Raw genomic sequence first — 27,252 nt, 5'->3', positions numbered from 1 at the left:
TATACAGAATATGAAGGTTTATTTCAAAAGAATACATTTGCAAGAATACACATAAATGCACTCAATGTAACAGTACCTTCTGCAAAAATAGGTTACATAATACCCAGTAATGAAAGAACAATCTTATTTCTCTACAAATTAGAAAGCAGAGATAATAGCCTGGACAACCTTCAAAATGGAGGTTATAGTTGTGTATGTTGTGATAAGTAGCTAACTTTAAAGCATGACACCACAGAGCTAATGTTGGTAAATCAAACTACTAGCACACAGCTGCAAACTATTATTTTATACAGGATTAACAAATATTTTGGTTCCAATTCGTTTTTACACAGCTCTAGTGCCTCAGGGAAAATGCTTATCAAAGATACACAAAAACTATCGAAAATTACAACGTAACTATTAAAATGCCTCCAAAATTGAGAGGAAAGTAATCATGTTAAATTAAAAAAATTTAACCAGGACTTCCAGACAAGATTTCCTGTTTTTAATCAGAGAAAGTTTACAAGAGATTTCAATAAGTTATCTTGAAACCAAGCAGCTGTAGATCTTAGAATCTTCGTGGAGGTCCACCTTTAAAGGGCTTAAATCCTGAGCCACTTCCCCTCTGCATGGAATTGCCTGTGATCTGTACAACTCTATTAATTGGTGAAGAGTTACTGGAAACAAAGGGTTTAAAAAAGTGTTAAGTTATGATAAGCATCTAAGCTCTCTGCACACAGGTGATAACACAGTGACATCTGACATCACTCAACTGTTAAACTAAGTCTCAGAAGAGACTGGAAACCATCTAAGAGCCGCCTTTGGAAGAAGCCACTCTGCTGCATGGGTGGGCAGCGCTGCCTCCAGCGCCAGGAGAGCTGTGGAGCCAGGGGCTGGCGGAAGGACGGGTCTGTGCAGCAGGACCCCTCCCACCCTCCCTGCCCTGCTGCCCGAGCACAGCCACAGCTTTGGGACCGCAGCTGGGAATGGAGAGGAAGGAGGGGGTTTTGTACCTTGTATGTGGAGACATCATGCCACCTCCTCCACGGCCATCTCCCATTCTCCTGGTGTCATGATAGCCACTTCCTTGAGAACTAGGTCCGTGCCATTCTTTTCTTGGTCCAGTTTCACGGCTGTGGCGTTCCACGACATGTCTGTCCTCGTTGTAGTGCTAGTGAGAAAGTGACAGTCAGTGTCAGAACTGGCTAGCATTGGCACATGGAGGCATAGTCTGTTACTAACAGAAAAGGAGCTTTGCAAGAAAGTTAAGCTTACAGCTTATATAATATACAGAAGTCGAGCATCTTTCAAGATTTCAGTCTGTAGGCAGCTAACCCATGCTTACAAGGGTCCTGTTAAACTCCACATAATAAAAAGAAACTAATTTGCAGTTAATGACTGGGTATGGGCGGAGTGAAGTTCTGTGATCTCATACTGGGCTCCCAATTCTGCCCTGATCTCATAGAATTGCTGATAAACACATTTCACATAGCTACAGAAAAAGAAACAAGAGTGTTTCCTCAAATGCTGCAGGATCCATAGTATGGAGCAATTTAGCCTGCAGACTTTGAAGACGAGTCTTAACAGCAAGTTTTTCTCTCAGTACTGTTACAGATCACAATCACAAATTGCACTGGAAGGAGCAGGCAGGGTGAGGATAAGACCCTGAAAATACAAGCTGACAAATTCTGAAAAGCCTCATCAGGAACTCATTCAGGTATTGTTCTGATCTACCTGAAAGATGCTAAACAAAGAATTGAGTATGTTTTCTACAACTTCTTGGCTTATTAACAACAAAAAAGAACCTTTAAAACAAAGAAAGCTAACGTGCTCGGGTAAAGATTTATATGCTGCTATACAGTCATTTTTCCAGCACAACTTGGCATTTTCCAGTCTCTCATGCACAAAACACAAGGTGACTCACTTGTCCTCCACCTCGTTCTCCCATCACGCCTCGTTCTCCTTCCCTGCTCCCATAGCCAGAAGCACTGCTGCGGCTGCCAGGGGGGGCCCCTCTCACGTGTCCAGACACTTCTCTTCCTGATCGATCCGGCCTCTCACCTCTGTAAAAATTGCTTTTATCAAAATTTTGGTTTCAGTATAATAGAATTGGTACCAAGTCGTAGCACATGTAGTAGACTTCAAAGATTCCTTTGTTTTTCAGGTTCCTAGCAACATGCAGTTAGCTTCTTGGAAGCATTCTTTCAGATCTATGTGGCTCTCAAAATAATTAAACCTTAGCTGTTATTTGTTTACATCTGCATTCTTGCCCAAAAGCCTCCTCACTCTATGTTGCTACACACGATTAAGAACAGACTGCTGGGAGTCAGCATCAAGTTCACAGGTGAGGTTTAACACACATGATGACCTACATACAACTTTAATGCTTCTGGAAAGTGACTTTGCCATTTGTTAGGAGGGGTTCTGTTTTCTCTTTCCACATCAATTCTAGAGGAACTGCTACTGTGGACAAGTTGTACAAGCATCAGTACCCTCCCCAGTCTGTTGGCTGGCCAGCAATTTACCTGCCGTCCCGTTTGTCTGTGCTTATGCTTCCCTCGCCCTTCCAGTTTGTTTGCCTCGGCGGATTTGAACCAGTCTCTCTGGGATGGCGACCATGTGGTATTTCAGGTCTGTCATGAATTATCACTGTTCTTCTTTCATCTCTGTCTCCTCGCACTTCTCGCCTGTCTGAATCTCGAAGTTCACTTCTGGGCTGTGGTGGTTCATTTCTTCTGGACTCACTGAAGTTCTTGGGGTATCTCTCAAACCCGGGCTCTTCTCTGCGTGCTGTTGGGCGAGTCTTTTTTGCTTCACCTTGATTTACAAAACGTTCTCGCCTAAGTGGTTAAAGTAGGAAAAAGTAATTTGCTTGTCTCCCACTTTCCCATTTCTCAGCACAGGTAAGCACATGTGTGAGTATACAAAAATATTATTCATTGGTTTATTACATGTTTATTACTATCTATGTGGTATGTATCTCAAAAGATCCTTCCCACCCCAAATTATATTCACTTCTACAGTTGTCATTTTGAGCTTGAGTTCTTACAGCCAGTTTAACATTTCTTTATAAGTTTATCTGTGCACATGTTGGTCAGTATAATTTAAGCAGTAGTAGGGTCTCCTTTTTGTCTAGCATGAAGCAGGGGAAACAGTTTATTTCTTGAGCCAGCTAGAAAAGTCTTAGTTTACAGCAACAGAAGTCCAGAAGCTAAAATTACATAGTCTTAATTTTATAGCTGGTTATGGAGATAAATTTAACAGAAGCATGAACTTGGATCTGGAACCAGCATTTACTGCACAGTTGCATGGATCCTGATGACTGGGACTCATGCAAGTAATGCTTAAACTCTCATTAAATCAGTTGCTTTTAGCCTTACTTCTCAAGGGGGTAAGTTGCCAAGTAGGACACACCCAATCCATTGTAACCCACTTATGACTAGATGGGAAAGAGGAACAACAGCAAAAATTCTTTCCAAATGTCACCCAGAAAAAGACCACTAGGCAGCTAATTTAACATCCTTAGAGAAAAGTGGACAAGATTCCATGACATAAACAACCAATCCTGAAGACACAAGAACTGTTGGGACCCTACTGCAATTCTGTTGCATTCAGAGCTGTATAAAGCCTTTAGCACCATTTCAAAGTTTGAACAGTTAAGAGTTATCTAAACTTACCTATCAAAAGATGATGATGGTACAGAAGAACCTTCTGGATATCGTCCCCGTTCTCTGTGATCAAAGTCATTAAACCTGTTCTGCTGGCGACTGTAATCTGAACTGTGACTAAAACGTGCATCTGTATCAAGAGCCATCTTCTTATTCTCATTCCAGTAAGGATCATCTCTCCTTTAACCAAAACAAATGAACCCTCATCAGTTACATATATCCAAATCAAGGCCTAATATGCAGAAAATTGTGGAGTCAGTTGTCTTTTAAAGACTCTCATTTGACCTTTGAAAAGCCACTAACAAAGGTAGACTCTTTAAATATTAGTGAACAAAATAAGAAAAAAACAGAACACCCCTCTCTTTCAAAGTGCAAATTAAAGAGACAAATATCAATATGTACTAAAGTCTAAGCAATAGTATAATGTGTTAGGCAGTTTAAAACAAACAAAACCCCAACAAAAACACCACCGTAGCAAAGTTCTGCCTTGAAAACAGTCTTCTAGGAAAAAAGCTGCCCTCCAGGAAAAAAAAAAAAAAAAACAACAAAAACCAGCCACAACCCAGAACAGCTTTCTCAGGAAATGATACTGTAGGAAATGTCACAGCCTTGCTTACTAGAAACATTGAGGTACAGAGTCTCTATGGCAAGAGTGTGAGATACTAAAGTGTATAATCGGTAGCCTTGAAAAATGAAGCTGTCTTTTTATTCTTCTTGTGAAAAAATATTAGTATTGTGCTAGTGTTTCTACCGTGACAGATTACGTTCATCTTCCACTGTACCACTGATATGTCAGTTTTATGGCTAAGGTCTCAGTCCTATTCTTGTAATCAAATAAATGTCAAAGCCAGTTCAGTAAATGTGGCTCAAACAGCAACTGACAGATGTCATCAGCTCCAATAAAAATGAAAAGCCATCACACTGACTTCCTGAACCACCTACTTAATGAAAAATGTGAATTCTTAAAAAAGTAGAAGCTAGAAATTTCAACCATTAAGGCAGAACAGCAGCTTTTCTCAAAGGCACTGAATCATGTCATGCTCTTTTTTGTACAAGGAGAATTAATTCACAAGATGCCTCTCTTATTCCCAAACTCTCTCTTACAATAAGGTGTGCTTCATGCTTGGCATAAGCTGATGTCTAAAACAAATACTGGAAATCCAGTTTTTCTGTCAAGACTTGTTTCAGGTACAAATGCATTTTCAAGTCCGACAAGGCTGGTAGCTGTTTCTTTTTAATCAGTGCCGTAAAACAGTGGTTTGAGAATTAGATTACCTGTGATCTACATCACGTGGACGTTTCAAAGAATTCCTCTTTTCCTGCTCATAACGAAGCTGCTGCTGCTGCCGCCGAAGTTCCTCCCTTTCCCGAGCAATGCGCTCGGCTTCCTTTCGACGTTCCTGCCATGGAAGGGAAGGGTGAGTCAACACAACGAACAGAACTGCTCTCTATTGCAGATACCTACAGAACAGTTAGCGAGTACACAGAATTAACAGCCTTTAACTGAAAACCATCGACTATCCCATATAATTAATCCTTGGATAGCATCTAAGACTAAAGACTGTGTAAGCATGCTTCTCTAAAGTAGACACTAGATCTAGAGAAGCTATTGGTTGTTAAGACAGAAATATCTCCAGTTCATTTCTTGTATTGCTACTGTATTTGTTGCCCAGAAACACATCTCATTATGTTTGCAGAGATACTCTCTAGGAAAAATCTAGTAAAATTGTGGAAGACTAGTATGGGCAATATGATCTGCTGTATTTCAGTTTTAGAGACAGATACATACAGCCACCACATAAATCAGTAGGAAGAATTTGCCAAAGTACTCACAAGTCACGGAAAGAAGATAAAGATTACTGTTATTGTACATGATGGATCATGTAATATTTGGTGGGTTCTTTTATGGGCTGGATGGAAGGGTGAAGAGAAGAATTCACCACAAGTGCAAACTGGGTTATATTCCAACATGATATTGCACTACAGTCCAAACTATATGCCCACCTGTTCAATACGAACACGTTCTCTTTCCAAACGCTCCCGTTCCATCCTTTCCCTCTCTAGTTTTTGCCTTTCAATTTCCAGTCGTTCCCTTTCTCTCTGCAAGCATTCTTCCCGCTCGTGCATTATTCGTATGCGTTCTCGCTCACGACGCTCCCTCTCAGCAATTTCTCTTCTCCTAAAGAAAAAAAAAAAAAAAAAAAAAAAAAAGAGGTAGCAGAAACTCATCTGAAAAATTTTCTCATCCAAAACTAACATCACCTTAGGCATAGACATTAAAAAAAAAAAAAAACAACACAACTATTTGAGAGTGAGCTCTTGCCAGAAGTCCTGGTATCAGGAGTCCACTCCTTTTAGTCCCAAGTAGCCAAACTGATTTTATCATATTCTACAGAACCATTTAAACAGATACTAGGAAAAGTTATATAAAGAATCATCATTCCTGATGTATTTTATGCTAGATTCGTATTTCTATGTTGTCATCTGTCAGCTTAACAAAGAATATGATTCGGGTCTTAAAAATTAATGCTATTTTAGCTCCTGTCCTCTTCAAGAACTTGTTTTCTCTCCAAAAATAAGACAGAATAACATGACTAATCTGACTTTACAGGTTAGGTACACTTGTCAACAGCTTCATTTTGCTTTCTTCTTCCCAGGTCCTATAGTACATCTTACAAGAAGGAAGAAAGGCATTTTTTTCCTTTAAGCTTTATTCTTGATGAGAATTCCCTCGTTTAGAGAAATCCAGGTAACAACACAAGTCACCTGACTACCCTCTGCAAACTTTTGTCAATATGAAAAGAGCAGAGTAGAACAGTGTAGCCCTTTAGTCCTTTTATTTAAAGGGACAAGATTGTATTATGCTTGATTTCTCATTTAGATATACAGCAGTTCTCTGTTTAAAAAACAACTGAAAAAACCCAAACACTTTCTCTGGCCATATCTCCTGGTCAGCTTCTCATCTTTTCAAAAAGAAGACTGTCATGCAGTTATGCTGATGAAATACACCCCCCATAACAAGCACTAAGCTGTATTTGTACATATGACTATTAAAAGATTAAACAAAAAATTTTGGAGTCTATTAATTCATATAAAGATACTGTTAGGGAGAGTCCCAGACTTTAACATCTGAGTAAAAGGCTTGACAGAATGCATTCTAATTAGGTTTCTAAATATAGTATCTGATCAATTAATGTATAAAATAGCCTTTAGCAAAAAGTTGAATTACTACCTTCGGAGTTCAACAGCTCGTCGTATTCTTTCCAATCGAACCATGTGTTCTCGCAATCTCTGTTCCTTCATCTTTTCAAAAGGCAAGATATCCTTTCTACCCCTGTATTCCCTGAATTTCACTTTATCTTGAATAATACGCTCTTTGTTCCTCAATATCTGTGGCTATAGATAGAGATTACAATGGTTATTTCGGAAGTCTCATTCATATAGGGAGATTGCTGGATGCTATGTTCAGGTATCATTAACTACTTAGCTATTCCAAAGCATACAAAGCTTCTGTCTAAACTTAACAGTTTATTGACTCTTCAGTGAAAACATCAACTGTAAGGTAGTATCAAACCAGGTAAGGATTGCATCAAATCTGTAGATACTTACTTTATCAAACCTTCCCCTTCTAACTGTCCTAGTGTGGCCTTGGTCTCCTTTTGTTTGGTCTAAAACTACAACTTGACCTGGGCTTTTACCACCTAGTGAATGGGGGAGAAAAAAAAAAAAAAGAAGAAAGGTTTAACGCACATACATACATGCCTATTTGCCTATTATAAATTCTCCTTAGAGAAATTTCCAAATCTCTAAATTGAATTGTTACTGGCAGGAGAAGCATACCAGCACATCTCTGTAATTAAGTAGTAATATAAAATGTGGAAGCTTTTACATCAGCTCTAAAGTAATACGTTACTGCAGTCTAAAAAAAGAACAGGCGTATAATTGTCTGGTTTCCAGTAAGAGCAAAAAATGCCCCCAAAACAAATCAGACACAGATATTCAACAGGAGGAAACATGGCTATATTGCATACTTATTCTTTTCTTGTCTTCATTTTTTTTAGTGGATTCTTGATTAGGGCCACTTGCTCCATTATCACTCTTCTCATCTTTACCTTCTGTTTTCTTGGCTTCTTTACTTTCTTTTTTTTCAGATTTCTCAGATTTCTTTTCTTCTTTTTTGGTTGATGGAGTTCTTGTTAGGAAAGAAACACACAAAGGCAATGAGGAAAATCCAACTTAAAAGGAGTTCTACAGCTTCAGAAGATACATGAAGTTTCTTACTTGCTGGCTTTATCACTTGATGTGGTCTTCTTATCTCCCATGCTTCTACCCGAACCAGATTTCTCATCAGTCTCCTTTTTCAACTCCTTTTTGGAGGGATCACCTTTCACCTATATGTTTTTTCCAGAAGCAAATAGGTTAATACAGATTCTTGCATAAGATGGTCTATTTTGGGAAAAGTTTGTCTTATTAAACACCTACTTTCTCAACAGAAATCTGTTGTCCATGCAGCTCTGTTCGATGGAGGTGTGCAATACATCTAGCCACTTCTGTACTAGAAGACATTGTTACTATGCCATAACATTTTGCCCCTGGGCTTCGTGCATTTGTGACCACCTTTGCACCAAGTACCTACATAAACAGGTAAAATTTAGGTTTTGAGACAGTTCTAGTAAGGAAGCAATGGTATTCCAATAATACTTTTACCCTAACATATAAAAACAAGAACCAGCCCAACAGCAACAGAAAAACCCACCCCACTCGAAGGACTGACATGCCAAGTCTTCCAAAGCAGGTAACTGCACGGGAAGTTGCAGCTTTGAGAACTTCATCCCAGCTTTCACATCAAGGCATATGAATGCTTACAGCCTGTCCTGACCAGCCACAGCCTCAGGCATATGATCGAAATGCTTCTTTTGACAGTTACCCTCAGAATTCATTCACAGAAACATGACTGATGTGAATTTGATTGTTCATCTCTGACAGATGAACCCCACAAACAAGTCAGCAGCTGCCAATGGCAGGAAAACAGTACTATGTAGTAACTTAATAAGTGAGCCAGTTCTTCAAAGGCATCTAGCAAATGTGTTGATTAAGCAATTTTAGCAATCGGCTCTTTGATACCTGCTTCTTGAGAAAGCATTAAGCTTCGTGTTCCTGCTCCCTGATAGAATTTCTGTAACTACTGGAGCCAGTATTCTTGATGTAGTGATGCTCTAATGAAACAATTTTCTCTTTCTAGGAGCCTATAATGGTACACTCATTTAGAAATTAAGTATTTCCCAATAAATTTAAAACTGGGAAGCTAAATAAATACAGGTACCAGCATTTTTACAGCTAAAACAGTCCAAGAAGTGGAAGTTTCAACACTTGTGAAGGCATTAAATAAAATCACCTCCTAAATTAATTATAAGAATCAGATATCCAATAATCAGTACACATCCTTGGTATTCACAGTGCCAAGGTTCTGACTAGTTCCCAAGATGCACTAATGACATAGGCACAGGCTTATACAAACACTATGAATTCACACAGTTATCAGCAACTCCTTTGAGAAAAGGAGAACAATTGCCACAAAAACCGTTCTCAGAAGACTGCTTAGCTTATGTGGATTCTGCATTGGTCTATGGAATTTGTATGTTGAATTAAACCAAAATCCAGGACAACAGATTTACTTTAAGCAGCCTGTAAAGAAATTCATTAAGTCATTAAAAGAGTGAGTTCCTAAAGGAACAGACATAAATGACACTTTTTACCTATTTTTCCCATTCACAAGCCCTCAGAACACATTTTAAAAGCAGTCTCCCAAAGCAGCAGGTTCTAGAAAAGACTGTTTATATTAAAATTTTACTGGTTACCACATTATCTTACACTCATGGTTAAATATAGTCACTGCAAGAGAACACAGCCATCATTTATTTAATTATAAAGAATTTTTTTTAAAGCCAGTCCTGACCATTCATATTTGTGACATCTCTTTTGCATCTATCTTACCTCCACAGGAAGAAAAATTTCTTATAAAATTAACACACGGCTCTTCCTGTAAGCAGGCACTCTTACTTTAGATGCTGAAAGTACTGGGTTTTTTTAGATTACACCAATTAGACCGTTTCCTCTCAGACTTTTATTTAAATCAAGTATCACTCCCTTTCTGTAATTGAACAGAGGATGGGAAGGAGACACACACAACACACGGCATCACACCCCATGAAATACCTTTCCATATTTGCCAAAGAGATTTTTCAAGTCAGCAGCTTTTGTGTTGGAAGACAGTCCGCTAACCCACAGGTTTCTAGTTGAACTTCCACTGCTACCACTAACACTGCTTGTACTTCCTGAAACAAGTTTCACAAAACAGCCAAAAAATTAAGGAGACAAAGGTACCAAGAATATTGAACTAAACTGTTGCTGAAAAGAGAAACTTAGCCTGTTACCTTTAAGTAACTGTTTATCCGGTTACCTTTCTTGAAAAGACTTCTATATAAAAAAAATATATGCCATAAGATTTCATTCATTTTCCCATGTATTGAGACCAACAGCTTGGCTAACTCATACCCAAATGACAAGAGCTAAAAAAAACTAATACAATTTGTTATAGGCATGCTTTACCCCTCATTTGAGTGTGTACATCTAGTTTCAACTTCCAGTTCTTAGCAATAATGTCCATCAAAAAACATTTTTTTTTAGCACCCAACATTTGTTTCTTCATCAGTACATCTTTACTCACAGTACCCAAGAGATTGCAAAAAGGTAGATAGAGACTTGTTTAATGCTAGCCTCCAGAAGAACATGGTCATTTCCACAGCTTCTTCAAGTATCTGCCCTCCATCCAGAGCAGCTTTTTAAAAATACTGCTGGGTGGAGAACTGGATGTAACCCACCAAAATTATTTCCCACATATTAAGGAAAATACTAAAAAGCTGGAAAAACATCATGTGCCTCAATCACCACCCTCCACACATTAGCCATTTTTGCAACAACATAGAACTAAGCACTTAAGAGATTCACATGTAATCTTATTCCCAACATTTTTTAGTCTCGTCTTATTTAGTTCAGCTTGGTTTTGTTTGCTGCTACATGTATGAACTGCTTTTGAGTATGTTAAAACCTAGCCAGTCATACAGGCCAGACCAGAATGGACCTCCAGCTGAACAGCTGGAAAATCTGGTGGTATGTAGAGTTTTAAAAAGGAATTTAACCTCCTTGAGAAAAAAGGGTAGTTTTCCTTCTTTGATGCGTCAAGATGAAGTAAGAGCAGAAGGCAACAAATCTGTTATCGTCACACTGGGATTATCTTGATAATTCTAGATATCTTGATAAACCATGATACTCTTAAAATATCATTAAAGAGCCACTATACTGGCTTTGGCTATGTATTTTAAGACAGCCTTATGACGTATTAGTTATATATGCTACATGAACACAGCAGATCTGCTGTATCTTCATTTAATTTAATTGTAAGCATGTAACTATCATGAAAGGACACACATCTACAGAACACCAAGTTATGTCTGTCACAAGAATTTCTCCTCAGAAATTAATTCATCACGTAAAGTTTCATTCATCCATCAGTGATACACAAGAGGTTCTGTGACAGAGGTTTTTGGCAGAGCAAAATAAGGAGACACGTGAGCTTATACAAATGCATTTGTTCAGCTACGAAGCATCAGTATAACTGGTGACATTAACGTGCTCTTGAGCTCCACTCTTTGAATCTGTATAATACAGGGGTTTACAGTAACAGATGGGAACTCCCATGTAGATAAATAGGTCTAACTTTAATGCATTACATAGCCACAGTTGCAATTTTGCTAGTTGGCATCTCAGCTGTTATACCTGGTCTGAGAGTTCACTTTAGTTAAAAATGAGCTACAATTAAAAAGAAGACAAAAACTTTCATTGATGTTACATTTAAGCACTCACAATTAATTTTTGCGTGTTCTGCATATAACTTCAACTCAAACTGGTTTAAGTAACTTGCAGCAGGCTTATCTGAAAATTACACCTCATCAAAACAAAGACTTGGAAAACAAAGTGGAATTTGCTCTCAGAAGTATTTTGGAAGAGGAGAATATATTTTCATTGAGTCTTTAGAATAAATAATTTCAATCTGAAAGAATCTGGCATAAGGAGAAACAATATATAAACACATACATATAGCTAATGACTACTGTACCTCTAGCATAATTTACTACAGATGGACAAGTCCAATTATATAAGCTGTTTTAGCACGTGGCAAGCAATTTCTCAAACAAGACAATACTACCCTAAATTTGTAATAGTTACCTTTATCATCCTTTGACGCTGTCTTGCTTTCCTTAGATTCCTTAGTAGAGCTAGAGAAGCAAATTAAAAATCAGAAGAAAATTGAAAATACAGAATTTGATAAGTGTTGCATTTTATACTACTAATACTAATAGACAAGTTAACATTTCAAAAAATAAAAATAAAAAAGGGCTAGACTGTATATTTGAACAAATGATTCCCTTATGGATTCTTGCACTGATTTTCCCCAAGATGCCTGAAGATCTAGATTTTCTGACAACTCTATTCAGTGGATATATGGCAATCTTCTCCAGATTTCAGGACGGGGACTTGACTTCATTTTGTGTTCTTAGAACTGATAGCTGTTCATTACCATCATCACAAGGACATTTAAGAAAATCGTCAATTTGAAAAAAATAAATAAATGCTGACAATTCGACAATGCAATCAGTAGGACATAGTGTCTATACGAAGATCTTGAATTTTAAAAAGTAACTTATGGCGGTCAAAAAAATCTATAGGCAGGAGCATAGGATACTAATTATAAGATTCTTGCTGCTACCCCCTTAATGTAGAGTGATCTTATTGAATGCTGGTACTCAGTATCGTAAAGAACTGACATAGAAAAACAAACCTCTTTGCTTGACCAGAGGCCCCAGTAGACGAGGGACCTTTCTTCAAAGTATCCTTTTCTTTGTCTCCAGATTCTGCTTTCTTTGAACTTTCTCTGGCTTCCTTCTTGACGGGATCACCCTTCACGCAGTCTTCCTTCTTACCATCTTTATGGTTCTCAGTCATCTCATAGTCCTTGCTTTCCTTCTCCAGGCTCTGTGAAATGGTATCCTGCCCATCCTTTGGCTTACTTGCTTCAGAATCTGTAATTTTCACATTTTTACCTGTTTCTAGGAGGTCATCACCATCAAAATCCAGAGTGATGGCATCTTCAGCCTGGATTGTAACCGATATGTTATCATCCTCAGCTTCTTTCACAGAGGTGTTAGCTTCCATCTCTTCATGAGCCGTGTGATCAGCCTCAGCTAGGCTTTCTTCTGAAGGAAGAGGTTTAGATACTTCTTGTGTACCATCACCAGAACCTGCTTTATCTAAGAGGATTTAACAGGAATAAATATGGCAAAACAAGAAGTTTAAACAATTTCATATGCATAAGCTAGAATAGGACCTAGAAAATACAAAGCCAGTTATTAGCACTGATGGAAGGTTAGAAAAAAACACAAGGTGTATTAACACAAATATAAATCCTTTACCCAGGATCACTTATTCTTCATGGCAAAACACATTTTCTAGAGACAAATACCAAAACATCAGGAGGGAGAATATGGTTCCATCCTGGAGATACCCGTTCTTCATAAGAAGTATCCATTTTTCAGTTTAGGATTTAGCATTCCAGAAGAAAATAGTTGCTTTGGATGCTCACAGTTTGATTTAATCTGTCTTTGAATCTTCCTGGTTCTAGGACTTCTAACCTTCCCAAATCCGAAAGAATTACAGTCTTGGAGAGTTTCAGCCAGTCTTCCCCGCTGGTGTCCTCTTTTGCTTTTCCTTTCTAACAGTTGTTTGGCAGTCAAGCGAGCTGTACAGGGCTGCTGCAGAACACAGACGAGTGAGCTTTAATCCAGAGTTCGTAGACAAATGGTTCTCAGTCTTCATCCACTGGACAGACTTTTCCATCTCAGTCCCACACAGGCATCTCCAATTGTGTTCTTGGATTTGCACAGATGAGACACTTCAGCCATAGGGTCCCTCGTACACATGAAGTCTGTAGTTTTATCCTGTAACTTCAGTAATGTGTTTATTCCATCTTGTGTAAAGAGACGGTGTCCCATGTCCTTTCCAGTCCACAATACGTAGAATCCTTAAGACTTCTGTCCAGGAAGTCTGTTTGCCCAAATGCATTACATTCCTTCTATAGTTTCACTAAATGAGCACAGCTTAAGAAAAGGTAGCCACTCCACAGGTTCCCAAACACTTGTTTTACCATCCTATATACAATGGTATTTCCAAGTGACAGTAAGCCAAGCATATGACGGTCCATACATTGTGGATACTCAATTTCAGTGTAAGGGTGTATCATTTCATTCAGACATCAGTTACTGCAGTGCAAGTTTTAAGTTTTTGCATCAAGACTTACCGTATATTAAAATCAGAGTCCTTGAATACTATGTTTTTTCATTAAGAATCATAGTATTACAGCTATATTATACATCCACCACAGTAACTGATCAGTACTGTAATCAACTCTTAAGAGTAAAGTAACTCTTAGGAGTGAAATAAACCCACTGACTGCAGTGATTCCAGGTGCTGAGCTTAATAAGGAGACAACTGATACTTAGTACTGGAGACAAGCCTAGTATTAGTAAAGAGACTGAATATTACAAGAGAAAGATGTCTGCTCTACCAGACTAGAGATCTCTGAACTCTATTAAACTTTAAACATACCTTTCTCATTTTCTTCATCTTCACCATCCTGCAAGAAAAGGAAGTCAAGACTAAATATCTCCTACTTTAAGCGGAACAGTTAATATTTTCCACAGAATTTCTATCCCATGAAAGCAAATCAATGAACGGAAAACTGCTTCCAAAGAAAAGATGATCTAGAAACCAAGCCTCTGCATATCCATTGTCAAACTACCGAAAAATTGTATGAGACTTCACTGGTATCTACTTGAAACACTTGCAGTTTGCAATTGGTTGGAACACACAGCTATTTTCTTCCCCCCCGTTAACTCAACAGGACATTTCTAAAATGTCCTTCATCTTGCTGAACCCTTCAGAATGGATGTCACACCGCTGATCACTGCTTTCGATGAGATGCAAGCAAGCAGTCATTAGCTTTAAAAGCTTCGGACAGAAGTCAGAAACTAGGCAGACATCCTCCACTAAGTACTTAAAAATGAAACTGTGATTTCAATAGGTATTTACTTGTTTATCATTAGCCTCACTGAGCAAGACATGATGTATGAGATGTCCCTTTTCCAACATCAATTCCATGCAATACAGAATGAATTTCTGAACTTCAGAGATGTTACTGACATTAGGTATTAACAACAAAAAAACCCAACCAACCAACCCCCTGCAAACATTCTCCCAAGGCAAACTTTTACCTTAAAACAGGAGTTCTAAACTCCTGAATAGGCTGTAGATACTATGTGACCATTTGGCACAGCCTTCTACAGGATTTTTAAGAGAGTTTGAAACATACTCCTTGCTAAGTCTGTGCGCTGAATACTCCCAAACTGTAGATGGGAGTTGGCATTTGAATAGGACATCTGATTTGAAAAATCACAATTATCTGCATTATAAAAAAATATGAACGAAAGCTTCCCATGCTGTTCACCTTTACTGTATTACATCATCTGACTCTAAGATGCATGCTGGAACAAAAATTCAGTCTAAAGTGATCTTTTCCAACTAAACAGACAGGAAAATCAGCTTAACGGAACTGATTTGGAACTTACATGGACAGTTGGAAAAGTGTAATCTTCTACATCTTGACCTTCATTTTCCTATGAGAACATAAAAGTGACTTGCTCAGCAAACTACTTGTAAGACACTTAAACACTGAGAGTCAAGAGATTCGGTTAACTCGGAAATATTTTAGTTACGTGGGTACACACTCAGCAAGGTGAACATCAATGAGCAGTTCTCGTGACTTGCATCCTTCAGTTCAGTGTTCAGATTACGTGTGTCACAACTAGTACCAAGGAAAAGGACCACTTATGAACTCTGCATGGACTGTAGTAGAATTTTATCAATCAATGCCACATTTGTTTCAGAACTATTCAAACACAAGTCAAGGAGAAGGGAAAGTAAAAAAAAAGGTCTGAATTATTGTTCCAAGACAAACTGAGAGTAGTTTGGACTTCCTAGTAATACAAACATGCTAAGGAAAACGTACCCTTTGCTGATAAAAATACATGTAAAATACAACAAAGTACCTGACTTTCAGAATCCTTTTCTGCATCTTCTGTTGTCTCTGCTGGCTCCAGGTCATGGTATCTTTTCTTTTCTGCAGATAGTAGTTCTTTAGAATTCAAGTTCTCATCAACAGATTCTTTGAAGTCCTTTAATTCATCGTTTCCGTCTTGATCACTTGCATCTTGAGTCTCCAATTCACTTTCCTTTTGGTGTGAACAACAAATATTTGTCATAACTATGGGTATTAGCTATATTCTGAAAAAATCACTGCTAGAATCACTGTTTCTGCAAAATACTGTATCACACCCGTATTAAAAATTTGTAGCATGTTTAAAAAACCCCACACCTTCACACAATGCTCCAGATTTCCACGTAAATTAGCTCAAAAAAATGAAAGCTTTCTTTGGTAGAAAGAGCCAAATATTAAACTTAAATACAAACTGGGGGAAAAAAAATGTACATACTTTTATTACCTTGACAAAGGAATCATCTTCAACTGAAGCATCACCAGTTAATTCATCAGCTTCCTGCTTTTTACCTGAAACGACAGGATATGCTAATGACTAGAGCTGCCACATACAGCAGACTTTCCTTCAACACTGATTATGTGTTGGGCCTTTATTTATTATTCTTTATATGCTCTAGTTTATCTGAACTGTTCAATATAATATAACCCTCCCAAGTTGAGTATTTTTAAGGTAAGGAGAAAAAAACATCAGCTGAGAGAGCATGAACAATTAATGTTGTTGCATAAACAAGCAGTTACATCCAAGTTAGTGATTTTCACACCAATCCTCCTACTTTGAGTGATAAAGGAATTCAGGATAACATTAAACTGCACATTTCTAGAATCACTGGAGTTAACTAGACATTATGACTTAAGACTTTGGAAAGGTCTTTAGCATCACTGAGGATAATCACTTATAAAGGATAATTAGCATCACTGAGCAACTTAGGTTAAAAGGGACCTCTAAAGATCATCTAGTCCCCCAAGCCTCCTGCTGAAAAGCAGAGCTAAGTTCCAAATATGATCAGATTGCTCAGGGCTTTACCTAGCTATGCTTTTGAGTATCCACATGTATGACAATTGCAAGCCTCTCCAAGCCACCTTTTTCAGTACTCTTCCTCACCAGAGGGAACAATTACCAGAAGAATTGAGCCAGGTGAAGCACTTGGGTTTTCTACATGTTCTTTACTGTACTAAAGGCATGTTCCATTGAAGAATTCTATTCTTCCAGCACAGGCACACTTTTCTCTAATAAAGGTGCCTCTGTGGAGATAACTACTGAACATAGTTCGCTTTGGAATCATTTGCATTTCCTTAATCTTCTGCAAAAACAAGACCAGAGAACACTAGATACAATTATCTCCAAAACCCCACACCTTTGTATAGCATTATGTGTATCTGATCCATCCTATCAAAGATTAGCGTATACAATGGTTTTCAATAGCTCAAGCTGTAAATGAGATGGCAGTCATGATCAGCACTTAACGTTTTATTTTTTGACATCACATCTTCCTTCATTCTCTAATGAATAGCTAAATCAATTTTATAGATATTCAAAAGGAATAAAAAAGAAAAAAAGCCGAAGTTTGAAACAGTATGAACATTTCTGCTAGCTGGAATAGTCAATTTTTGTCAGCAATTAATTTCCATAGTATTTCATATACCGTTCTTAACTTGCATTTCAAAGCCAGAAACTGCTCAGCTACAGGGTAAGAAGAGAGACTGATGGTTTGATTTTACTTAGATTCCAGTTGGTTTTATTCATTTCACTGTCAGGTGGTACCCAGACAGTACACCCATATACAGCATATTGTCTTTTACACATAAACACATCTGGCATAAAAACATCTTGGCCACTGGTTTTACTTGATTTAAAACAAAACGTTCCTGTTTTATATTTGTAATGCAATAGATCTATGAGATCTTGGTGCAGAAAGCCAGCAGCACAGGTATACTCAGGGAAGCTAGCTTTCCTCAGAAGGAGGAGCACACTTACACTGGAAAAGAGTTTTTTGATATGCAGGACAGCTGATGCCCCAAAGCAAGACTAACCCAAATTTTTTATTACTATTTGAGCATCCTGTGATATGATCCACAGCCACAGACATCTTCAATATAGATAAAAAGCAGCAAGAAATAGCAAGGATTTCTACATACATCCAACTGTTTTCTGTTTTAACCCTCTCGCATTGCAGTTCTTTAGTTTGTTAAGCTTGAAACACCAAGTTTTCCCTGTATCCCATATCCAGCTAAGCATACACAGAGACAGGCAAACACAGAGCAGATGCCAGACATACTTAGCAACTATCTAGCATATACTATTAAGAAAGCTATTTAAATTCACTCATTTTGACTGAGGACACCTGGCAGGTAAACTAGAACCCAGACTTTATAGGGAACAAGAAAAAAAATTGACAAAGCTACATTGTTAGTCTCAACATTCTGCAACAGCAGCTAGAAAACTGTATTTTATTGACATGACCTCATCAAGAGGAAGTTATACCTTTCAGTAACGCAGCTGTCTGTATCTGTGTTTTCATTAGCCCTTCTTTAGTCTGTCTGTCTGCAGTAAGTCCCATTTACTCTGAGTACCAGAGGTACACCAAGGCATAAGGAAACCTGAACAATGACCTTTGCTGTTCAGCTTCAAGCCAGAGTAAGAAGTTCGCTTTCCCTCTTCGTTCTGTGTTTCGGGGTACTTTGATCTGGCTAGAGTGACGCTGTTCAAAAGCGGCACTTCCAAGCTTCTAATAAGGACAGTTTTCAGATGTTGGTACAGTAACTTGCCAAAAAGCCAGTATCCACAGAAATGCAAAGCTTTTCCACACTGATACTCATCCACAACAGGCTACTGAAAGGCACACTTGGTTCAATTTCACATAACTAAAATCAGATTGCAACAAACTCCTTTCAGAAATGGACTGTTTCTGTGAATTTATTCAAGACCAGTATCACTCTGAAGAAAATAACTGGGATTAAAATATATGTTAACAATCACAGAACAGCTGGACCTTCTGCAGACAACAGGCATAGCAGGTCTCAAATCACACAAGCTCTCAACATACGATAAAATTTCTGTACAGGTTTCCCCATGCAGTGGCTGTTGGAAGTGTTAGTGGCGTAAGCAGCACTCCCCACAAACCAGGGTGCCTAACACCACAGACAGTAATTTACCTTGGGATGTCAGCACTCCTCTATGAGCCAGGCTCAATCCCCTTCCTGGCAATGGCAATTGCTACACACCATAAAATCACAACGGACTATTTACATAGAGAATGAATATTCTCCTTAGAAGTAAGATGATGATTTAGAACATCTTTAAAGTGTTGGTTTGATATAATGCAGGTTTAGCTTTAAACTTACTTACAAGCCTTATAGTAGCATAAGCTTGTTCTACCTATTCATGTTCCTCTACGTGAGAAATTCAGGCTGAGGACAAGTCTTAAATACACTAGACATCCACATCTCATGCAAAAGTAGAGTGACACACTCAAAGTTCTGGAAGAATCTGTATTTGCAGATTCCCGCTGAAACCCCCAACATGGTTCTGTGGTACCTGATGCTAAAGATTCATCAAAAACACGGGACAGGAGGCAAAAAGGAGGGGAGAGAAAAATCTTTACAATGGAATAATCTCTTCATAACGTTATTTAGTTAAGAGGTCTGCTGCAATTTGAGTAGTATCATTTGCCACTATATTAACAGAAGTAAATTATCCTGTTATATTTCTATATTCTTAAATGGTATCATATGGTAAAAAGAATACTTAAGTCTTCTACAGCGTCTGCAGGACACTGCTCTTAGTAGTTTATGGTTTTTAGAAAGGATGTACTTTGCAAAGATTTATCCTCTAGAAAATCACTGACTGGATCATAAGATTTGCCATCATTTGTAATCATATGATTAAACATTCAAAACACTTTCTAGTACAGCTCATTAGAGATATCACTCACCCCCACCTTAATGAAACTGCCTAGGAAGCATTTGGCAAAATTACTTCTTCCTATCCGAGGGCACATGAAAGCCTTACCTACAGTTGTACACTGTTTATTCTTCTTCAATAAGGCATGATTTATCACAAACAAGGAAAACAACTTTCTAGTATCAGAACCACCTATGCAAAGTGTTTCTACAGTTCAGCCTGCATGTTATTTTTCAAGTGTTCATTATGACTTACTGTATCTTAAATTTCTATCATCAATACTAAGTTCAGGAATTTTAGCTTAACAGTTCCCTCCCTCCAAAGATTCTTTTCTATAAATCATCTACTCATTAACATGCAAGAAGACAGTCTAATTTAGAATTAATGTTCTCCTTACAAATAATTTACATACATCTTTCCTCAGAAAAAGGAGAATGTATTAATTTCCTTATAATGTACTCTATCTTAAGTAAAACACTTGAGAAAGAGTAGGGTCTCAACAGCTGGTTTAATCTTGACAGAAATATTTAAAAGTTTGCAGGGCTGAGGGTTGGACTCGATGATCCCAAGGGTCTTTTCCAACCTGAAAGACTCTGATGTGTAGAGAGATTGAAAACCACTGGTCAGATACCTAGAAATGGTAATAAATTAACAAACCTACTTTGTGTGTCAATTAAAACAGACATGCCTGGTACTGTGTGTAAGGGTACACACACTGCCACCGCCCTGCCAACATTTGGGAAAGTCACTTTTCAGTCTTTACTGTTTTATTCAGCAACTGCAAGCAGATCAATAGAATTGGCCACTGAGAAGACGCAACAAAGAAGCTACCTGCTTGTCTTAGAAAAATAATTTTTAAAAGCAGGTCAAAGTTCAGGAAGAACATTCATTTAGAAAATTTATTCTGAAAAAATTTATTTAGAAAAAAATTGAAAACTCAGTTATTCAAGGTTAAAATCAAGGCATTGGTAGGAGCACCCCACAGATCATGTTATTCCCCTAACATTTTCTGTGCAGTTGAGAATCCCTATCCTTCTCCAGTGATGATTCACTGGGCAAGAGAACTCTGATCTACCTCTGGACAAGCTCACTGCACAGCACAGTGTTTCAGAAATCAAATCACAGAACTGCAGTGAAAGATGTTAACAACTCAGAAGAAGAAATAATAAACAGACTGTTTAAATAGTTATTTTAATATTCCTGAAGGACAGACGACATCATGACAGACTACTTCTGACACTTCACTCTCCTTTTGAAGGCCAGCAGTGTACAATTGTTGGGATTTTTTTCCAAAGACTGTTGGGATTTTTCTAAGTAACTAAACAGTTTTAATGAAGAAATAAAAATTATTATAGGCCAGCCACACTGTCAGCTGTAAGCATTTGATCTTAGAAACAGTATTGTCAAACTGGAAATGCAGTTTGAAACCAGAGGGGTTGTTATGACATGAAGTAGTAGATGTCTGACTGGCCTTAGAAACTTTAAAAGCAGCAAATAAAACATCTCTGCTCGCATTAATACTCTGGAGTTAAAATTGATTAGCCTAAAAATCTGTTCTTCATCAACACTAAATTCCAAAACTTGGCAGAAAAGTAACTTTCTATCACCAAGTTAGGGTGTGTCAGTATGCTACAGTATTTCTGACTGCAGATAGTTCAAAGGACTGCTCACATCCAAAACGTTTGAAAAATATTTCATACTAGCAGTACGGTAACTTCCTCTAGATATCAGAATAAGCAGCAGAATGTTCAGGCTTGAAAAGAACAGCTTTTCCCAGAAACTGTCATCTTTTCACAAAAAGATAAATTTGTCCATAGCTACTAAATTCCAGGGTGGAGAAGCACAGTTGAGGCAATTTTAAGATGCAGCTCTTGGTATCTGTTCCATCTTTAAGTTTTCAAACTTTAATTGGCAAAACCAACTGATCTCATCTGTACAGTTCTTCTGATTAGCTATTCTACAGTTCTTCTTTACCCCAAATATTGAATTATATATTAGCTTCTGGAAGAAGTGTTAGATTTTTATTAACTTTGCATACAGGATTGATTCTTTTTGGATTACAGAACCCTTCTGTGAGCATTCTCTAAGTTGTGATGCAAAATCCTCCAATCATACACTTTCCCAGTGAAGACCCATGTGGCTCCCTCTATGTTATCTCAATTTTGGGCAAGTCAGTAAATGCCCTATATTAAATATGACTCCTTTTTCATGCAGTATCTTGTGCTGCAGAACTTGGTATGGGACACCGGCGAGCTGCTGTTTGTTTTAAGAGAGAAAGAAGGTCTACATTCAGATCATTTAGTCAAGGACTTTTTCTTCTACTCAGTGTTGCATAGGTGTTTCTTTCCTATCTCATTGCAAGTTGGATTTCTATCATCATTGCCAAAAGCTTGTCAGTGAAAAACTGCAGTATATGCTCAGCTGATAAATCAATTTATCAGGCCATTACAAAATCTTGTTCTATGAAAGCAGGTGTCACTCTTAGTCTCATTCCTGTTCTCCATTTTTGTCAACCCACACCAAAAAAAGCAATGAGAGGGAAAGCACATATATCACTCACACACACTGTTCCTGCTCTAATTCAGCCTGCATCAATATTCCACATCAAGTTTTTCTAATAGACAATGCTAGGGAATTAGACATCTCACTTTTTTCACAGACCTTAAGAGTTGCAGTAGAACTGGCTACAAAAGATGTTCAGATCTAAAATCGACAGCCATCTGACATAGTTTGTGATTTTTCACAAGGGAAAGCTCCTTCCTCCCTCCCATTCACCTCTCTCTGGCCGCTGTGAGGAGGTTTATCCATTACTCCCACTCCCTGGCCTTTTCTAAGGCTGTATTTTCTTTGCAAACAAGTATCTAATATTCTTACCCTCCCTTGTGCAGCAATAACAGCATGAGGAGAAAAAATACTACAGGACTAGCAGTGCCATTAATTTTACTACTGGACAGCAGTAAAAGTATTATAGACCCATTAGTAGTAGTTTGAAGCTGTGGGGTGGGGGAAGCAAGCATTAGCAAAAGGCCTAGAGCAATCTGCCGGCAAAACCAGTAAAGGAGGCGACATTTCTGGTAGTGAAGAGCGTGTACAAGCACAAGGAGGATCAAGAGAGCAAATTTTAAACAAAAATTCTGTCTTACTGAATTCAGTTGACGGGCATGCATCTCCCACATGCCTCTGAAAGTTTCCTAGAGACATTGGGAAATGGATTTTTGAAATGCTAGATTTCTAAGTTTTGAGGGATGTTCTCTGGTTACTAGTAACATATTTCGGCAGAAAGCACCAGAGAAGGAGATAACATCAGCATGAGCAGTTAACACATGTACAGAATAGTTAAAAAGAAGTATTTTTTTCTTACAGCTAGAAGTAAAACAGTAAGATCAAAAAAGATTTTCCCTAGACGAATTAGTGAGTTTTTCTTGTTCCACATTTGAAGATTAACATAGCATGAACTCTCATACTTTTGGCACAAAACTTTCTCAATCCAAAAAGTAATGAGGAAAAACTCCTGGCCTTGTAAACTGAACAGATAAGAACTTCACGAAGGTCATATTTTACTTTGAGGTTCACCAGGAACGTACAGGTCCTATGTATGCCTTACAATTCAATTCCACAGAAAAAATGGCAAGAACAGCTACTACTGAAGCCCTGCCTCAGGCAGCAGCGTCACTAGCAGGCAAACTACCTTTGCAGACGCAAAATAATATAACTAAACAAGAAGCTGGTTGAAGAACATTATGCACATCATGATATTAGTTTGGAGAACAGGAGGATGGAAAGCAGCAGGTAAGAGAAGTATTCCATTGCAGCAGAACAAGTAGCAATTTAGATCTCTACACAAAAAATGGTAGAAGCATTTCCTTATTTAGTTTCCATGTAGTTTTCTTAAGCAAGTTACCTTTCCAGAGTAGGAAAAAAAAGTAATGTCACAGAAGAAAATGAAACCACACTGTGAAACAGTTTATCTCCTTTCACTTTTCTAGTGTTTCAGAAATACAGGTAAGTTATTCAAACTTTCTAGGCACATTTTATTAAATTCCCCATTCACAGCACCAAAGGCATGAATAATCACTTCTGCCACAAAACTCAGCCTAAGACAAGTGACAGTGGTATAAGATTGATCATTTCCAAAACAGCAAGTGTACGAACATCTACAGCCCACGTGTGAGCATTCTTAGCATGTATGTTCAATGAAGAACGCTATCCATAAAACAGATTTCCTTTCCCAGTATTACTTGATTATGGATGTTCCCGGAACAACAGAAAACAAAATTCCAAACAAAAATCCCCCTGAACCCAAACTTGGAAAACAGTATTTAAATACTTATGCAAAAGAAAACAGAGCCCACATAGTCACTGCCAAACAGATTAATACAGAATCTAATTAATTATTTTTCACAACAGAAAGCCAAAAATCTCTCAAACACTTTACAGTGAGCCTTCATAGCCCATTTGGGAAATTAATATTTATAAATCCTGTCTTCTGTAAAAAGTATGCTAATAAAACCACACAACACAGTCCTCTTCAGGCAGCGGCCCCCTTCCACTGATGATCTTACACTCATGACCAGCCTAGGTCCAGCACCTTCCCGTGGCTAAAGAGCCTTAGTTGTGCCTTGGTGGCTGCACAGATACAGTCAGACACTACAGAGGTACCTGTATCCAGCACCAGAGCCACACAGCAGTTCTGCACCTGTAACGCTCCCAGTGCAGGAGCTCTGCTAACACAGCATTCTCCAAAAATCTCACCGAGCATCTACACGGCCTCAGCACAAGTCCCGAGGATCTGTGGGTAGTACAGCCACCACCTCCTACCACATCTCTTAACCCACCCATTTTCCATATATATCCAGCATCCCTATACATTGCCTATATACAGTGACCAAAAATAGATGAGTGAGGCAAAAGATGTCTTACAGGGCAGAAGTCAATCGCAGTAAAGTCACAACTGTATCCAAACTACAGGCCAGAGTTCCACCTTCCTGAAGGGGATATATGCAACAAGAACTGCTTAAGAACATAACGTATATCGACAGATCTTAACCTTTGCCTTTAGTTGGTTTCTTGGTGGGTGTGTCAGCCGAAACAGTTATTTCAATATTATCTGGATCACCTCCTTCCTCTTCAATAGCCTAAATGAGACAAAAAATACAGTTTTTAACGTATTTCAGTGGGAAGCTTGACAATTTGACTTCAGCAGAAGTCAGTGAACCAAACAATTATTTTTTTCCATCTCAAAAATATTTTCTAAAACACGGTGGTGCAAAGCTTTCACTTAAAGCTGGAAGAGAGGAAGGGAACGCTAACGATAATGGCAAGAGTTTAAGCTGGCAAAATGAAAATTTCAAAGTGCAGCTTATCAAGTATCAGCACGTTTCTCCTTGGGAACATAACACTAGAAGGCCACTACGACATCCATGATGACATTAAGTGCAGCACAACACCGGGAGGGAGGGAAGCACACAAGACCTACAGCCACAGCCAGCGCCGGAGCTCGCCCAGGCGGCCGCCTGACGAGCTCCAGCGCCCGGGGCGGCGGACGGGCCGCAAGGCCGCGGGGCGAGCTCCGCCGGCCGGCCCGGGCTCCACCCGCCGGGACACCGGGCCCGGCCGGCCACCGCCCCCCACCCAGCCCAGCGACCGAGAGGGGCCACTCACGCCGCCCCGCCGGGGCCGCCCGGCCGCGGCAGACCCTCGCCCCTCGGCCGACACCGGCGGCGGCACAGGGAGAGGTCCCGCCCCCCACACCGGGGGCAGCCGGCGGGGCCGCGAGGGCCCCGCCCCCAGAGCCGGGCGGCCGGCGGCGGCGGGCCGTGCCCCCCGGCAGGTCGGGGCGGGCAGGGCAGGGCCGGCCCCGCGGCCTGTGCCGGCCTCTCACCTGCTTCAGCCGGGAGATGAGCACGGTCTTCACCCCGGTGATGTCCAAGTTGCGCCGCTTCAGCTCCGACTTGAGGTCGATGACCCGCAGGTCCGTGATCTTCTTGCTCTCGGTTGGAGGCGGCGGCGCCGCCGGAGCGGCGGGTGCCGCGGGAGCCCCCGCGGCGGCGGGAGACGAGGCGGCGGCGGCCATTTTAGAGCGACTGAGCGCGGCAGCTGCACGCACAATGAAACCCCCCCGCCGCGCCCCGAGTACCCGGATGGAGGCCGCGGCCGACCTGGAGCGCGCGCAGGCGCACTGCGCCTCACCTGGCCCCGGCCCCGCCCGCCGGAGGGGGCCCGGGCCGCGCCCCGAGCCCCAGCCCGTCCTTCCTGGGCGGGCTCCGCGGGGCCGGGGCGGCGCCGGGCCGGGCTCTTGCCTCTGCTGGGAGCGGCGCCGAGAGCCATGAGGTGCCCCGGGGCGGGGCGGGGCGGGCGGCCGCGCTGAGGCGGGAGGGGCCGCCGGGCCCAGGGCCGGGGCTGGCCTGAGGGAGCGCCGCTGACCGTGGGCGCGGGCTTCGGGCTCTGCTGGTTTCTCGACGGAGCTTGTGCTTGAAGAACCCTCTCTCTCCTCACGCAGCTGCGAGCCTGTGCAGGAAAATTAAAAATGCTCCCTCGGGGCGCGGGGGTCGCCCACGTGTGGCGGTGCGGAAGCGTCGTGAGTTCGGGCCAAGTGCGGGGCCTTAGCCGAGGCGGGGGCAGCCCCCCGGGCCCCCGGCCGCGGGAGGTGGGGGGTGGCCTCCCAGGGCGGGGAGCTGCCGCAGGTCTTCTCTCTTCTGTGGGCTTTTGGAAGCTTTGCTGAAGCATATCTGCTTATCTCCTGTCCTGTTTGTTAGCTCTTGTAACGAAGCCTTCGTTGGATTCGTGTCAGAATAATTAATGATTTTTTTTTTTCCTAGATAAAAGCAAAATATTTATTTGCATATCACTGGTGCCTCTGTTCGCGTTAACGAGTTGGATTGTATCTTCTTGCTTGCTCTGGCCACTGACTTTTCAGAGTTTAGGAAATATGCTTTAATAATTTATGCTGATTTTGCTCAGGTGAAATAGTAACTCCTTTAATCAGTAACTCCAATGATTTTAAAGATTAGAGGAAGAACAGTCTATGGAGAAGTAGATCTATTTGCATAACTTTTTAATTGGAAGTATTCTAGAAGTACAACGCTAATGTTTTAAGTTATTAACAAATAAAATACTCTTTGTTATGATTTATTAGGCTGTATTTGTACCACGTAATGGAAGGTGTTACCTCTCAGTTATTCATTCTCTGTAGGGAACACTTGAAGTTATTTTGTCAATATTAGATGTTACAGCTGTTATTAAATCGTCAAATGAGACAGAATCTGAGAATTTAAGTGTGTCTAAACCAGTTTAAGTCACAACAGTCCTCTTGTTCTGTCTCTCATGCAGAAATTGTGTATTGATAAAAATGAAAAAACAAATGAGGTTTCATTTTATTTAATAAATCTTGATTAAACAACCTTTTGTGCAAATTAATTCCTGAATCCTACAAAGATTTGTTACACCATCCTCTTTTCAAAATGTTTTTGAATATT

At 39.8% G+C, this 27,252-nt stretch overlaps 1 protein-coding gene across 7 annotated transcripts; it reads right to left on the bottom strand.

The window, feature by feature from the left end:
• SLTM (SAFB like transcription modulator) lies at positions 1–25,916 on the bottom strand. 7 transcript variants are annotated; one of them, XM_074916869.1, is made up of 21 exons: positions 25,659–25,916; positions 24,825–24,912; positions 16,313–16,386; positions 15,869–16,051; positions 15,389–15,436; positions 14,370–14,397; positions 12,547–13,015; positions 11,934–11,983; positions 9,864–9,982; positions 8,130–8,279; positions 7,929–8,038; positions 7,760–7,839; positions 7,257–7,348; positions 6,880–7,043; positions 5,652–5,826; positions 4,923–5,047; positions 3,657–3,827; positions 2,505–2,819; positions 1,904–2,054; positions 993–1,150; positions 1–656 (listed from the first exon to the last, which is right to left on the bottom strand). In XM_074916869.1, exons 1-21 carry the CDS (start codon positions 25,848–25,850, stop codon positions 548–550), a joined length of 3,051 nt encoding a protein of 1,016 aa, XP_074772970.1. In that variant the 5' UTR covers positions 25,851–25,916; the 3' UTR covers positions 1–547. The 7 variants fall into 7 exon arrangements, with proteins under 7 accessions (XP_074772970.1, XP_074772964.1, XP_074772969.1 ...); XM_074916863.1 differs by having other exon boundaries at positions 7,679–7,839; positions 25,659–25,915; XM_074916868.1 differs by having other exon boundaries at positions 7,679–7,839; positions 12,547–12,961; positions 25,659–25,915.
• Positions 25,917–27,252: the final 1,336 nt, after the last annotated feature.

The sequence above is a fragment of the Athene noctua genome, chromosome 13, assembly GCF_965140245.1.
Source record: "Athene noctua chromosome 13, bAthNoc1.hap1.1, whole genome shotgun sequence".
In the NCBI taxonomy this organism is placed as follows: domain Eukaryota; kingdom Metazoa; phylum Chordata; class Aves; order Strigiformes; family Strigidae; genus Athene; species Athene noctua.
This window is presented reverse-complemented; position numbering and strand designations above follow the sequence as displayed.